Below are 17,150 nucleotides of genomic sequence, written 5' to 3' on the forward strand. Positions count from 1 at the left end.
GTCCATAGCACAAACTGGTAATATGGGACTTTGAATCCGGTTGAACTACCTTTACTGCTACTGAAATAAACCACACTTCCATTGACTGTATCTTTCCAAGATTAATGACAAGATATTTTCAGTGGAGAGACTCAGCTATAAATTTTTCTTTACCTAGGAAAGAAGTTTTCTAAATACAAAATATAAATCACCTCTCCTTCCTTCACCCACGAACCCCAAAATGTCACGGTTGGTTGATACAACTCCGCAAGTAAACCAGTTATGCTATTTATGCTGTGCAGTGCAATCCACATACTAAAGGTATGTTTATGTTTCCATGAACAAGCTTTTTGATATCTTACATCATCTAGATTTCAGTTTTGGATAGACTAGGACTAGATATACGGTAATGTTAAGTACAAAATCCTAAGGTTTTTGTCTTAGATCCCTATGCCAGCATCTGGCATCAAACCGTAGATGTTCCAGTAACAGTTACAAAAATCCTTTATTGCCTTTGTCTTACAATGTTATTGTCTGCTACGGAAATAATTTTTATGAACATCGGATGAATAGTCTAGCCTCTAACACCAGCCAAGCTAAGAGAAGGCTAGGAAGGTTTTGTAAGATAGCTGTGACATTTACATCTGTCTTAAGATGGACCTGCAACATGCTGAGCCCCTGAGAACTATAGTTTTTAATGCCCATAACTAGCCTGCAGGCAAGAGATTTTTTTTTTTCTCCCACAGTTTGCAGTATTCCAAAAGCCAGAATTGTTCCAGGTCACAGACAACCTAATGAGTCTGGATTCAGACATTTTAGGTCAGAGATGAATATTGCTCACTGTTTCATACTGTTAAATATGATCAATTTTACCTTTCTCTTCAGGGCTTAGTGGATAGTGGAGCTTTCAAAAGACAGAGAAAGCTTCTCCATCTGAGCCCAACTGAATAAAATTTGAGGTGACTTTAGAAGTTCATATAGACGTGAATGGAATTCCTGTGAAGTTGTTTCATGGTGCTTTTATATAATCAGCTACAAAGTTGCTTCACAGCCTTTAGTAAGTGGGAAATCAGCTGAGGTTCACTGAATTAAAAAGCCAGATCAAACATACTCTAGGGGAGTAAGATGTCCTGAAAGGTAAGTTAAACACATTCAGTTTCTAGGACGGTAAGAATTTAAAACAAGTCCCAGTGAGCCTAAAAAAGGAAAAACCCAACCAGCATACCTGGTCTGAGAAAAAGCCATGTGTGCAAACTAAAAGTGATATTTTAAGTTCTTATCTCTGTCCATTAACTGCAACCATCAGTCCCTCTTCCCTACAGTCTGACCACACACTCACTCACACACCATCAGACACACACAATCACACTCACAATCACACACACACGCATGCACATGCACGCACACTAATGCACACACAGGCGCACATGCTTGTGCAAGCGTGTGTATGTGCATGTGTGGATGTGTCTGTGTGTGATTGTGTGTCTGAGCTGGATGGTGTGTGTGTGTGTGACTGCTTGTGTCCCAGTGTGTGTGTGTGTGTGTGTGTGCAAGAGTGTGTGTATGTGTTAGTATGCAAGAGTGTGTCTGAGTGTGCAAGCATGTGCATGAGTGCGCATGAGTTTGTCTGAGTTAGCTCTGAATCAGAGGGTTGGGAATGCTGGAAACAGGCAAGCAGCACACCTTTGGCTGCAGGCCATGAACAACCACAAGCAAGCCCAAGGCAAGGACAGTTGAGAAGCAATTTTGTGAGATGGTGAATTGAGTTCACCAGTTCAGACACAGCACAGCCAGGATACCTGCCTTGCACTAATACTTCTTTCTCAGAAGGAAAATATAATTGGCACACATGCAGCACTCATACTCAGTAGACCATCTAACTCTAAGGGAAAAGTTCTTAACTGTTCACGAGCACAGGACAGTACTTCCACTTCTAACAAGAGCTGCTGCAGCCTTTCTCTTGTTCCACTTCTCACTGCCACTGAAACCTGCACTAGCAGAGGAAATAAGTACCACTAAAGCCACTACGACTGTGCTGTCCTCTGAGAGACCAACTGTTTTAGAATGCACTTGGAAGCAAGATAATATATTTTCAGGTTGCTCTTTTGAGAAAAACTGAGAGAGAAACCGAAGGAGAAAAAATAACAAGAAACAGAAAACAGCAAGCTGAGGGAGTGAAACACTGGATAATCGTAGCATTCGTAACAGTATAGAGAATGTTCTCACACCCACTTTTAAAATAATATATCAAGAATACATGCTGTAATGCAGAACAGTCATTTAATTTTAAATGTTTTAGATGACAATTTCACCATGTAACAAAACCAATAAAGTTTGTGTGGCTGGTATGCCATCCTGATAGCCATAACACAGACATTCTTTTACAGACAAAGTGTCACTGCTGAAACATGCAAGCAGCAAATAAAATTCAACCAAACAACTACTCTGATTTAATTATAAAAAGCAAGTGTTTCTACTACAGACCACACAGGTCAGAAATGCAATATAGGCAACATGGCACTCAGCTTGCTGCACAGAAAAGGCCCAACCTGGGGAAAGGGGGGCAACTCCCACGATCCTGCTGCCAGAGACACTGCAAAAGAAAGGAGGGCTGCTGGGACAAGTTACACCTGAAACTGAGTGTTAGGAACTCTTATCGGATTATCTCAAATCAGATACAGACTATATTTGGAGTGGATTTTAAATATCATTTTTTTCATATTGCATTCAAGAAGTAAAGGTTTCACATATGGGCAGAGAACTTAAAATCTGTAACAGAATTACAGTAGTTTGGAAAAAATACAGCAGAAATACTGCACAAAAGAAGGCTCACTAATTTACAAATTTCTGCCAGGCCCAAGGCAATCTTCACCTTGCTTAGGGAGATTTGCTTCAACAAACAGTATCACTGATAAAACAATTTTGTCTCTATGATGTGTTTACGTATTTTACTACTGGCGCATATACACCTAATGCACCCAAATGAGCTACACCAGTGAAGGTGGCATATGAATGTCATGCTAATCCAAGCCCACACAGACTAAATGTCATCAGCTACCACTCAGCACCCCTGCCATCTCCAGACTTACACACTATGACTTACAATGGCAAGTTATCTCCGTGTATTAAAGCTGAATAATTATTTCTGCGATTTTGAACAGCTGTGCAATATATGAAGTTCTTCACTGTCAGCATCTCCCAGTTAATGGCCATCAGAGAAGAACAGTATCAACTGTCTAATTTAAGTACATAATTTATCACCATGGACAAGAGCATAGTATCAAATGAAGGTAGGACTGAGAGTATTGTGTACATGCTCAGCACTGACAGATTTTCATTTTTCAATAGATTATTATCAGAGAAGATGAAGAGTTTCTCTTATACAAAACTAAGCCAGTGAAGAACGTATTTTACTTGAATTAAGTTCAAACAGAAGTAGAAATTTAAGGTAGCCTGTGTAATTTATACCATTGAATTTATATTAAATGACTAGCTCTCCTATCCTTCAGGACAGACCTCCATTTCAAGAGGCACCTTGACAGAAACAGAATTTGGTGGGAAGCGCAGCATGAAGTATTACTGACTTGAGCATGATTTTTAATTAACAGATATAGGCTTATTAAATCATCTGAAAAATCATTCTGCTCTTAGTGCACAGGTCTTTAGTATTTGTTCTATGCAGTGAACAGGACTATAGTGATGGCTACCAGATTTACTCTTAATAATCTCAGTAATCATGTATGACAGTATCACCTTCATATTTAGGAAACAATTTTACAGGAGGAAATACTCAACAGTAACACAACCCCACTATCACAAAACAGATTCCAGTATCACCTAAGTCCATTATTTCCTCTGCATGGAGATCCCTAGCTCAACCTTTCTCCCACATACAGAACTGGAAGTGGAGGGCCTTTAGCATCTGCTTCCCCTCGGCCCAGTCCAGCTGTGCAGAGCTGCTTCTGCCTGCAGACATGCACTTAAAGGAGCTGGAAGGCTCAGTGCTGACATGCTGCAATGCAGAACAGCTCCTGCCTCTGCTGCATATCAGCTTAAGCGATCAGCATACAACCGGCAGTACAGAGTTCGGAAACATTTGTTTTACAAGCAGGGATGATGATAGTGATGTTTCAGATCTCTAACCTGGGTTCCCTGCAAGTGCACTCATGTCAGCCAAGGAAATATTAAAGAAGATAAACCAACAAACCTACTTCCTCAGCCCAGCCTAACAAAAACAGGGCATTGATCCTTCATCATCTTTTTTAAATACTCATCATCTGATGCAGTGGTAGCCATGATCATTGCCAGTCTGGTACTACAGTGATTTTAGTGAGAGCTTTAAATGGATGCAAAGTGACCCATCATTCACAGTGCAAGCTATTTACAACTACTTTTCTGTATGTTTTTTATCACCTGTGAGACCTGACCAGAGCCAGTACCAAAGACACAACTCTAGCCCTGACAGCATGGCACAGTGCCTGCGCTACTCAGAGAGCAAATTGCCTAAGACTGCATTCACTGCAGATGGAGATGACAGGCAAGTAGTATTACACAGCCAAAACAGTTATAACAACAAAGGTCATTTCTACCCCAGTCATGTCCCTTTTTAACTTTGCTTTTGTCCAAGAAACAGACACTTATCACCTCCAGTAGCCCAGCAAAAACCTAAACCTATTAAGAAATAATATTAATTCTCTACAAAGAAAATATGAACCCATTAGATTGAATTTATATTGGAAAACGTGACGTAAAAGCCCATTACATCAGATCACCCAAGTTTACAACAGCAATTTTTTTTTCCTGTGCTCTTTCCTTGTTTCATAAAGACATCCCAAATTCAGCAGCTTACCTGATCTTGCAGAGACATAACAGGATTGTTTTTGGTTGTATTGATATGTAGAACGTGGTATTTGTTCTTCGCACAGAGATCATAGGCAATATTTGTGAAGGATGTGCTGGCAGTCTTGGGTACTCTGTTGTAAATAATCACCACATCATCTTCTTCATCCAGTGTCACATCTTGTCGGGGACCATCTACCGTATGACGTTGCTCTATTTCTCTGACTTCATGTCTTGCAATAGCCCTTTCTGTTAAGGATGAAAAATATAAAAAGTCACTGTAAACAGCACCAATTCTGAAGTTCAAATCTTAGAACACAACCTGGTGAAAAGCAGTAACTCCTCAGCAATAAAGGAAACACTTGCTGTCCTATGTATTTCTGACATATCTGAACGAAACTTAATCTATAAAAATGAACGAAAGACAGTCCAACACGGAACACAAAGCCTAGAAAGAAAACAGTATGCTTAGGGAACACAGACCATACTCTTATGACTCACAGTGATGCCACTGTCTTTAGAGTCATCATCTCTACAGAAAAATGTCTATAATGCACTATCAAAAGAGTGACATCCCTGAAATATCCCAAATAATTTCTATAATACGCCTAGTTAAAAGTTATAATGGAGTTAAAAATGGAGGTAAAAGTTATAAATAAAACAATTTGAAGAATAGGAGTCTTCTGGAAACAGAAATACTAACATCAGAGACCACAGCCAACTGACTGTGCAGAGGCACTGTCATTCAGACGAAACCACTGGTTTTTTATTTCAATTGATACAAGCCCCAAGAGTAAAGCATTAAAATAAACAGGGCTGCAAAAAATTAAATTAGTTTTATTAATTTGAAGTTTGACAAGAATAGAATCCAGAGGTGCTTACAAAACAGGTAACATTAAGGTGAGTGATCTCTGAGTACTGAAATACATCAAATACATCAAAAAGAAAGAAACATGGAAAGGCAAGCAATGAACAACACATTTTGGCAGAGTGAGTAGTTTGCAAATAAACCATCTTTCCTTTTATACAAAGGGCAATACTCGGAGTAATTGAACATTGCTTCAAGTGCTAAAAGCTTATTTGGAAAATAAAACTCACAGTATTACGGCTTTTTCTTTTTTTATGCTGCTGAATATCAAATACCCTGTGCTGATTGAGACACAGTTTTTTTCTGTTCCAGATAAGTATGTATTTTAATACAATTTGTAATACAGATGTCAAAGCACTTTTTCTCATTCATTTATGGTGATACTGCCCTTAATAATGTATTCAAAGAAATCTGCATTTGTCAACAGTGTAAGCTGAAGTTGATATCCCAAGAGTAACCTGTAATTCTCTGCATTATGTTCTTTTACAGGGTATAGCTCTTTATGAATGACACGCTTTTAACAGCAGCAGCAGCTCTTGGCCTTTACCTTCCTTGCTTCTTTAACCCAGCTCCTTCTATTCTCTTTCACCAAATCTCTTTTAATTATAACATAAAATCACTTTTAAAGCAGAATCATTAAGCTGTGAATAGCCTACCCTGTAATTCCACATAAATTGTCTTAAACCACAAACTTCCATCTGTCTGAAATGCTTCAAAGCTTAAACTCACTCACTCTCTCATATGCTCGTATCTCACACCCCATAACTAAGTTACATCAGTATGAAAATGTTTGTAGAAAATGCTTATTGAGTATATCTCAATTTTCCACATGACATCTGTTGCTCCCCACTACATCAGTCACAGTTTTTGCTCCTTCCTTTCTCATTTGCTACCTCTCCCATCACTGCTGGCAAACGTCCTATTTTGGGAAGAGATGAGGCAACAGACTCAGGTTTCATCTCTCTGAAGATGGCTACAACAAAATGGGGCTGGCAACTCTCCCCTCCGTGCCAGTAACAGATTAGAGGAAGCATTTGGTACGGAATATAGTTAACCATGTGGCTGCCCAAGGCTACATGGATACTGAATACCACCTAGAGATGCTGAAATGAAACAAATTTAATTGGTATTTTCTACACCAGAGTAGTAGATCTAAGTCAGATTTGAATTATAGCTGCACAAAACCCCAGGGCTGATGAGTGTGGCTGGCGCAAAGGGAAGCTTCCTCTTTCACATGGAATAGGGAAACATTTGAGAAACAGACATGATTTGCAAGAGGATTAATGAGAAATATTCCTCTAATGAGGTATTTTAAACCTTTAAAGAATTAGTGTGACAACTGCACTTTAAAGACCATGCATAAGATATAAAAGCTGCATGATTGCATGCAATTAGCAGAAATGCTATTGCATCCAACCACCTTCACCTTCCCATGGCAAGGGGGAAAGCAAGAACTCATATAAGGAGCAGGACCTTCACAAGCCTGAAGTATACAGACAGTCCTATTATGAAAAAAATAAAGAGGCCTTAAATTTCAAACTAAAACAAAAACTGATCTTTAAGATAAAGCACTGAAATCACCTTTTTGGAATAATTGCAATAGTTAAAAAAAAAGGCTGAAATGAAAGGAAGGTTATAAATTGCTAAAATGCAAGGGAAGTTGAAGTGAGAAGCAGAGGGAGCACCTGGAAGTGTCTAACCTGGTTAGCCATCCTAATGGCCTATTTCATTCTAGTCTATGAGTAACACAGTAACAAAAATTGCAAGTTTTGTAAAAGTGCACATTTTTTCCCAGTCACAAATAGTTTGCAGCTTCTCCTTTGAAGTCAGGAAGCTCTTCTGATACTTACTGAAAAGTCAGTTTAACTCTTAAAATGATGTATATCGATTTTATTTATTGATAAGGTTAGTTAGTTAATTTATAATTTGGAGAGGGGCAGAGGTCCAGTAATAGTAACATGCAACTAAGAATAGTCTTTGAGATACCTATGTAATCAGAAGTTAGATAATTTGAGGAGTTAATGGGCATTTGATTAACTACATTTGCTCTTCTATAAAATTCAAATAAGCTTGGAAGTAGAAGCCCTGTAATGGCTGAAAAATGAACGATGCTTACATGTTTTTAGAAGTATGGTAGAAAATGCAATGTTTGCTTTAATGACATTTTACATGTGGAAGATAGGGAGGAAGAAGACATTAAGTATTTACTAATATCGTGCTTACCAAAGTCTCCTTAGATGACAGCCCTGCAAATTTTGATTACAAGAACCTGTCTACATAAGGTTGGACTTGTTTCACTGAAAACAATTGAAAAGAAAAAGACCAGGATAGGTAATTTCTTTCCTCTTGGAGATCCAGTGGACAAAATGTTCTACAGTCTCATTGCTTTCACAGCATTCTATTTAAACTTCACATTGTAGGAAAAACACCTATGCAAAATTATTAAGAGCCAAATGCTTAAACAGGGTTAACACCATACACACTAAATTTCACATTACATAACTACACCCATTTAAAAAGATATGCAGCATTTAAGCAAGTGATACCTTTGAATATGACAGGTTTTCATAAAATTGTAATACAGGATAATTTTAAGGCGTAAGATATTCTCACACTTTTTTATTATTGCTTGTTTAATTTCACTGTAATACACAATATAATTGCTATATCCTTGGGATAAATGCTATACTGTCACCTGCAGTTGTCCTGCAAGCAAACTTTCATCAACTGCAAGGACAGTTTGCACATAGGCAATACCAATATGATCAGTGTAATAACAGTTGCTGCACTGATTATTTACCAGCAGATGAGTTACTTGCAGAAAGCCCTTAGCTGGCTGCTTTGTAAACAGCAGAACAACTTTGTTTTCTCACTTATTTGTCTATACATTCTTCTAAATCCTCCTTCACCCTATTTCTGTAAGTCAGCATCTTGGCATGACTTACATTTCTTGAGCCATCCTCTTGTAGCAATAAACCACAAAATATCATGGCTAGCAACAAATTGGTTTGCCAGTCAGATGCTACCAGAAAATAACATATAATGGGCAAGTTGTCTTCTCTTTCAGCAGAAGCACTAACAGCAACATTTCATCCCTACACCATCACTTCAAGGTCACTGCCCTTTCAAGTCAAAGCAGTTTCTCAACAAGCTCAAAAGTTACTAACAAGAAAACAGTTACAGAGAAATGGACAGACCAAGGATCTCAACTAATAAAATCACCTGTGAAAATCCAATGGACCCACACATACTTCTGAAAACATCTGAAAACCCAGCTGAACAGTATTTACATAATTACAGAAACAAATCACCCAAATGAACAATATTTAAATAATTATAGAAACAAATGACTGTGATCATAAGAAGTTATTAGTCTACATTCCTCGCACATTCAAACAGATGAATGTCTTAGGTAAAACAAGCTTATTAGCATTTACTTCAAATCCAAGTGTTAACTGCATACAAAATCTTCCCAAAGAACACAGTGTCATGGATTTTAACAACTTAAAGATTAACAAAACCAAACATTTCAAATTCCTCACATTTTTTACAGAAGCATAAGAACCTCCTGGGATTTCTGAACAAAGAAATCTATCAAAATCAGAAATTCTTCTTTACCCTACAACTTACCACTTACCATTCTTGATGAAAGACACATTTTGAGCCTTTCTGGCTGTCAAAATTAAGTTCACTGAGAAACTGGAAGAATAATTCAGAGCATACTACTCTACTTTCTCAAACTATGTTCTTTGTCCTCTACATCTATTTTCCTTCTGCATGTATCCATGGATATTATTTAGGCTCTCTCTTCAACGTGTCTTATGTGCCTGCCATGCTTTGTTGTGAAAGCTCCCACTCAGATGAGGAAAGACTCAGTCTTTAAATAAGTTTTAGCTCAGCAGCCTTCAAGTGTTGCCCAACTGAAGAAAAAGACTCAAACTTGAGTCACACTGAATCGATGTGAAGGAATTGGACAGCGAGTGTTGATAGCCCCATCCCTAAGCAAACAGTTGCTGGATATCTACACTACTGGATGCCATGTTAAACCAATAAGCAGGTTTCTTCCAGCTGGGAACAACACTGAAGCCAGCTGACTTGGTGCCTCAGCTTTCTTTCCACTGTGCAACCAGGCCAATTAGGTAAGCAGCTGGTAGCCTGAGGCACGGAGCAGCTCTCAAGCTGTTTCCCTGCCCGAAAGCTGCATTAAACACATGACTGGCCGAAATACCAAACCCGAGCAGGACTGGAAACCGATTCACTATGGACTCCATTCTCCTCTGATGAAGAATGAACAGCAGCTTAAAACCGAATCATAATTCTGTAAGCAAAGTTAATGTTCTGAATCATTTTCAACACCCACCATATACACACAGCCTTCATCTGTCACTGAAATGAGGCCTCCTCTGGGAGCTGTTTAGCAGCACATGACTTACAAACCGGAGTGTAGCTGTATGTAGGTATCAATACTTCAGGGATGGAGAGAAGAAGAGTCAATGGTGCTATGACAATTCATGACCATGGAGGATTTGTGTCACTATACCCAATTAAATCCGAAGGAAAAATATTGATTGAATTTTAAAAAAGTGCCTAAAAGTTAAATTTGTGCAAGGTATCAGTATTAACATACCTACTTTTTCAAAGATCTTTATAAAAAACAACTCTGCTCTAGTTTTAAGTCTTACTAAGAGCAGAACCACCACAGGTTCTCTAGAAACTTCAAGAATTAAAGACCAACACGTATTTGTGCACAAAGATAACAAAAGAAGATTTCTGAGCAACAAAACTGCAATTTCAGTTGATTTTTTTCAGTCACACATCAAGAACACTGGTACCCAAGCAGCAGACCACTGCCCTTAGACAGAGGGTAGGTACATGGTCCTATTGCATTCTCAGCCCTGCAAACACACTACCACCAATCGCTTCACAACTTCAGAAATTTTGGTTATCAACGACACCATTCAGGGAATGACACTTCTGGAAAGCACTGCTAATGCCTTACGCAGTAGCCATACCTTATTCTGGTTGAAAGAATAACTTAGACCTTTTGCTTTCTTTTTTTCTTAGATATTTATTTGTGTAGTTCAGAACAACTTTCCTAATTAAAAACATCTTAACCCTTAAGGTATTTTAGTTATTTGCATTTTAGACAAAAAATACTGTTGGTCTCATTTGCAAGGTATTTCATAGGCTTTAATCAGCCTATGAAATACCTGCTAAAACCTTTAACTTAACATTTATCTTTAAAAAGTCTTCAAATTCAGGACAGCCTTAGAACATATGTGCTGTGAACCCAGTTCTGACCTACAGCAAGTGAAGATCCCATGCAAAGCACAAACCAGGATGGAAAGAGAGTAAAAAGCTTAAAATAATATCAGAAAAGTAATTTTAGGTTTCTTCAGTCAGATCAAAACCCCATGTTTTTTTCCCCTTCTAAGAATTCAGTTGCCTTAGTGGCAAAAAATTATATTGACTAACTTTAGAAATTTTATTCCAGCTTGTTTATTTTCCAGTAATGCATGAGAAGAAAGAGGTATAAAAGATACTTTGTAATAAACCCCAGTAGTTTGGTGACCAAGTATAAGTCACTAATATCGCCAAAACATTTTCTTTTGTAGTGGTTAATGCACTTACAGAACAGAAGGAAAAGACTGTTCTGCACTTCAGAACTGTCCAGATAGAATTGTTTTCAAACTCCAACAAATGCTCATTGGAGCTAGTCAAAAGAAAAAATAACCCCCCTCAAAAATCCCAACACAGATCTCCAAGGAGGCACTGAGATTGTTAACTGAAATCTAAAGCAGCAGCTGCCTGAAAATTAGAAGTAGCAATTCTGAAAAGCCTGCTACAGTTCCATTAGCATTTGATATCCGTCACTTTATTCCAAGATAGCATTTGTACCAGGGCTTTATTTTAAACATGTAAGTAGATATTGATTAGTGAATAATACTGTTAAGGCTTTGATTTTAAACTAAAAGAAAAAAGGTTTACCCAACAGTGAAATCACTCTCCCACATGTACATCCAACCTGATTTGAACATCAGAGCCTGCATTTCTCATTTTTCTGCAAATTTTGTAAGGAAGAGAGATTAGGGTCTGACCAAGTATTTGCTTTGTCTTTTTTTTTTTCTTAAAACTGAAGTTAGCATAAAGCCTTATATTTTTTCTTCCAGCATTCCACTGCACAAAAAAGACTACATTGTGGCCCTTTTGGGATTTAAGACCAGGAATACCATGCATGTACTATTAAGTCAACCTGTCTCTTAGTCACATAAAATACAGGACAGGTAAGGGCCTACATCTCAGGTTGTCCCAGGAAGGGCAAAACGAGACAAAATCCCATGGGAAGTTACACATCAGATGAATTGCATATATAGATCAAAGTTTAGGTACCCCAACAAGCATGGCTATTCCCAGAAACAGTATGGCTTATAGCAGATATTTCTGTAAAACAGCATCCAATAAAACAGAAAAAAATAGAAGGCTTAATTCCACCAAATATGAAATCTTCAAAAATTTCTAAATGCTTTAAAACAAAAGGTGCAAACTTAAAACATATCTTCAGCTCTAACTACAGCATCACTGCTATGACTCCTGACTACTGCACATAGTACTAACTATGAAGTCAGGTAAAAAGCTACAGAAGCAACATCTTTAGGCACCATGATGTCATAGTATATTTAAAAATAAGCATATGTCAAGCAGCTCCATAAACTTTCCAACTTCAGACTTATCTGTTTTGCTTGACCCAAACGTTGACTTCAAGTTGATGAATTAGCATGAGAGCAAACACAACAGTCACCATTCATCTTTGTTTTCTCCCAGCCACTTGCAATTCCTTGTTTCGTTAGGACAAGTAAACAGATAGCTGTAAAGAGAAGGACGTAATCACACAAGGAAGAAGTTTGTGGCTTTTCAGAACCCCAAAATTGTCAGAAAACTGTTATGAAGCACTGTGACTATGACAAAAGCAAAGAAAAATAGATGCCAACCAGGGATTGGTTCTCTAAATAATAAACCTCAGCTGAGTATATAACAGCAGGGTTTGCTCTTATTTATAGTGCCTTAATATCTTAATGCAGGTCTCCAGTGTTAGCAAGAAAAGTTAATGGAACTGTTTTCTACACACATACAGTTGTCACAAGCATTCCACTATACAAATGTGCATGTCACTCCTTCAAGAAAAATCCAATTCAAATAGTGAAAAAAAGCAAGATCAATATAGAGTGTCTGACTCTATTTAGTAAGGCAGCTTGGAGACTGGTGCTTATTTATACATATTTGTTATTTATATTACTATATAAGCTTTCTGCAGCCATATAATAATTTACTTTTTTTAAAGGGCATTGACTAGCAAAAAAAATCACTAAACTATCTGTTAAAATCATTGAAAGGCCTATATGTAAGGACAATGCTGTATTCTAGTAATAGTTGCCATCAGGTTTAATAAAACTAATTGCTAAGATACACTGTTATTCACAACATATCATACTTCTACCTCTGCTTCTCTTCACACTTCTTGGCTAAACTAACCTAATCTGGAAAACAAGCTATTGCCATCTGGTCTAAGAGCCAAAAAAAGGAAGACAGCAAACAGCACTGCCTTCTGATCAGAACGGCAGCTGACGTGGTTAAGGTAGAAGAGCTAAATATTTTAGTAGGAATCTTAGGAAGTTAGAGTACCAAAATAACCTTAGGAGAACTCTGTGTAGCACCAACAGATAAAGCGTGATGTTTGCTTAATTGACACTGGCTATGTATAGATTAGGTATTTACAGCGATAAACACGAATTCTATCCTTACTGTTTTTATAAGAGTTTGTCTATAACAGAAGTTTTGGAAAAAGTTTTAAAAAACGAGAAATGAGCCTGTGTGCGCCCCACAGTTATTAAGTCATTACAGTATTAATTTTAATTACATTTTTAAAATACTGATTAGGTAAGCTCTTGATTATATTTTTTGTTTTCTTTATGGAAACCATTTATCTTGGTCTTCACTTCATTTAAGAACTTCAATTTAATTCTATACCCTGGTTGCTTTACACATAAACCAGAAGTAAGTTTTATATTTCCCTCAAAAATGTGAATTGTTAATCAAGATATTTGCTACTTCATGTAGCTAAAATATCAACATAGATAAAAAATACTGCTTTATCTTTTTTTCCAATCTAAGGTTTGCAGCCTAAAGATCTCATCTGAAATGGAGATCAAAAGATAAGCATAAATAAAGACAAGCTCTAACAACATATAGACCACTTAAAAATTACATTTCAGGAACATCAAAGCCGTTTTAAGTAAATGAAAGTACAAAAAAATCCCTATTTTTAATTAAATGCTAGAATAACAAGAAACACTAAATTAAGCCTTAGTAATTATCTCTGGAAAACTCTTCTTGCTGTATCCTTCCCCTCTTCACACCTAAGTCCAAGCTATCCTCAGGAAGAACTAGGAATAAAAATACAGGCAGTATCAACCTGGCTCCTTTTGGAATAAAATAATCACCTGCTTTAAGGGAAGACCTTCCCCTCTGACTTTTGGAGGATTCAAAGGAGCAGTGCTCCAGTGGACTCAAGGGGTCCATAGAAGGAACATTACAAAGAAGTCCTCACAACACGAACCCCCCCTGGCCCTACCCTGGAAGTTCAACTGGACTTTCATGAGAGAAGTCCAGATGAAATCCTCAGTATGAGTTTGAAACCATACATTATAGAACATTTGTGACACAACTAGCAGCTAATGCAAACCTTCCACAACCATCTTCTCCATGCTAAGAAACAGGGGCAATTGTACTTCAAATACTTGCATATCAACATCACTACTATACATCTCTTTGCAGCAGACATGGATTAGCAAAATCAAAATTAAACAAGCATGAGCTTGACCTAATTTCATGTCAGTGTGATATGGAGCTCCTTGTGCTCAGTAAAAACAGAAACAATCCAGGGCTATTGATGTGTACAGTAGGGTGGTTTTGTACAAAAAACTTCCCTCTGGTAGAAGAGCTAGCTGGCTTACTGAAAGCCTCTTGGTGTTAATCCTGATTTAAATTGGATTAAGCTTTTTAATTAAAAAGAATTCCTTTCCTACATGCATGAGAAATATTCTGGTCTTCTCCCAAATCTCTTTTTGAACAAGAAGGACAGTCACTTGATGAAAATTTGTCCAGAACAGAAGGGCAAATCATTCCCTCAACTGCATCTCAAGTAGCTATTACAAAAAGTTAAAAACAATTCCAGCCCCTTGCTCAGTACTTCGGTCCCACAGCAGTAAAGGATACAACAAAGCAGTATTCATCAATCTCTACAAATGCTTCCTGACCACAATACAGCATAATTATTCATTATCAGAAGACATATCATCACTGAACTTACTAAAAGTCAGAACTGCAGAATGTTATGCTGGGTAAGGCAATGCCATTGAAATAAAAGTCAAAAATAATTCTTACGTATTCCCCGCAGTAAGTCCAGCAAAAAAGAGGAATCAAGATTCTCTTCTGGTATTTCAAATTCATTAAAATACTCATTTTATGACAAGAAAGTTAATTTAGCTTTACATACTGTTTTGTTAGCAGTCAGAATTGCACAGTATGCAAAGAGTTGACTGGTCTTGAAAAAAACCAAACCACCCCAAACCAAACACTAGGAACATACACATATTTGGTCAGATTATCTTTTGCAGACATTAAGAATTTCAATTGTCAGATTTTATTTTATACAAGCAGAGTAATCTCCTTCCAACAATAGTCAACAGGCTAAAATCTAGCATTAACCCATTTCTAATAAGGCTGAAACCCGCAGAGCTCTGTAAGGCAATAATCCTTTTGCTGCCATTGAGAGCGGAAGTGTTTTGAACTGTCAATACCAAGGCACTGATGATATTTTAACTTGATTTTAAAGAAATATTACACAGTCAGCACAGTTATGAATAGCAATGCTAAAACTATTCTGAAGAAAAGGTTTGTGGAAACTTCACAGCCCAACTTCCCAAAGAAGCTGGAACACTGAGAAGTCTGTGCCCCCACCAGAGGTGCAGGTGTTGGTCTGAATTCAGCTTTCTCCAGAGAAGCTGTACAGCCATAACACTTCCTTTCTATGCCAGTATTAACACTACCGAATTCTGCTCTCTGTTCTTCACATCTCCATTCCCAAACCTAAATTCTCCCGAGTTGCTTTTGGTTTAAGTCTCCAGTGACCATCCATGGTTTCCATATATACAATTTAAATTTCCCTTGCTGTTGTATTAAGTTTCCATCCTTAAATTCCATTAGTCTCAATTACTATTTTTGTGTATATGAACAGTAAGGTTCAAAAGTTCATTTTTATGTTAACAAGCTGCAACCATGTATGGATATATATACATTAATATCTGTTGGTAATTCAAACAGAGCAGGTACAAAAAACCACACAATTCTTCCCTTATGCTATATGAAATGCAAGTTGATACTTCAGATATTTAAAGATATTTAAATCAGAAAAATACTTTAATCCAAGCATTACTAGGGGGAGGGGCTACAATAACACTACTATAAACTTCTGTGGGAGGATATACTGATTGATACAGTTTTTTATAAGAAATGTATTATTTAGCTGGGATACTTCAAAGCAAAAAATACCACTGGTGAATTCTGATGACACACCACCTTCGAGATACATGTTAAATACTGAAGTTGCTCTTCAGACTGAGTGAGCAGAGGGAAACATGAAAAGGACTTCTTTGTCATGATACAGACTCTGGCAACATTGTTACATAAGGAATAAAATAACAAAGTTAAAAAATAAATTACTGGAAATAAAATAAATTGAACTTTGAATCATGATACTCAGTAAATTTAGTTGCAGTGGTTAAAGAGGGAATTACCCATGTGACAACAGTGCTCAGAAGACATCATACTATGGTAGGAACAATTAATACACAAGTTTGGGCAGAAAAGACAAAGGAGAAGTCAAGAGGCAATAGTCCTTTATAGTATCATGTGGTGCAAAGGAAGCTCCACGATGAGTAAATATTGAAAATGCACATACTCTCATCCTTCAACTGCTCAGTTACTGTTCTATATCCACCCCTTCATTTTTATCTTCTTTTCCAATTCACAGTTTATCCTTAAAAAGGCGGAAACACTGTGGCTGTATGTAAGTTGTAAACACCAACCTCCCTTACTCATATTAAAATAATTTCTGAAGTCTTAATACTTTTACATTCCTAGATTAAAGTAACTTCTCTTAGTTTCCAAACAACCACCTCAAAATATTTTCACACCTCTTTTGACACCCAGTTCATACCAACTTATCTTCTTCTCAGAAGGCAAAGATATCTTGGGCTGACATCAATATGCAGGATTAAAATTGATGCAGGGTAAAAATTCTCACTATGTTTCATACATCACACTATCAATGAGGAAATGGGTCCCTTTTCACAAAAAGAAATTCTGTATCGAAATCGTTGTAGATCAGGACTTCACATCTCTGTAT

At 37.3% G+C, this 17,150-nt stretch overlaps 1 protein-coding gene across 1 annotated transcript in view; it reads right to left on the minus strand.

Annotated features, from left to right (window-relative positions):
• The window catches only part of HS2ST1 (heparan sulfate 2-O-sulfotransferase 1), an 81,645-nt gene that overhangs the window by 16,707 nt on the left and 47,788 nt on the right, over positions 1-17,150 (minus strand). Inside the window, exon 2 of the mRNA XM_032118117.1 lies at positions 4,829-5,067. Within this exon, the coding sequence (XP_031974008.1) occupies positions 4,829-5,067 (239 nt within the window). The remainder of the gene's footprint in view (positions 1-4,828; positions 5,068-17,150) is intronic.

The sequence above is a fragment of the Corvus moneduloides genome, chromosome 9 (assembly GCF_009650955.1).
Source record: "Corvus moneduloides isolate bCorMon1 chromosome 9, bCorMon1.pri, whole genome shotgun sequence".
In the NCBI taxonomy this organism is placed as follows: Eukaryota; Metazoa; Chordata; class Aves; order Passeriformes; family Corvidae; genus Corvus; species Corvus moneduloides.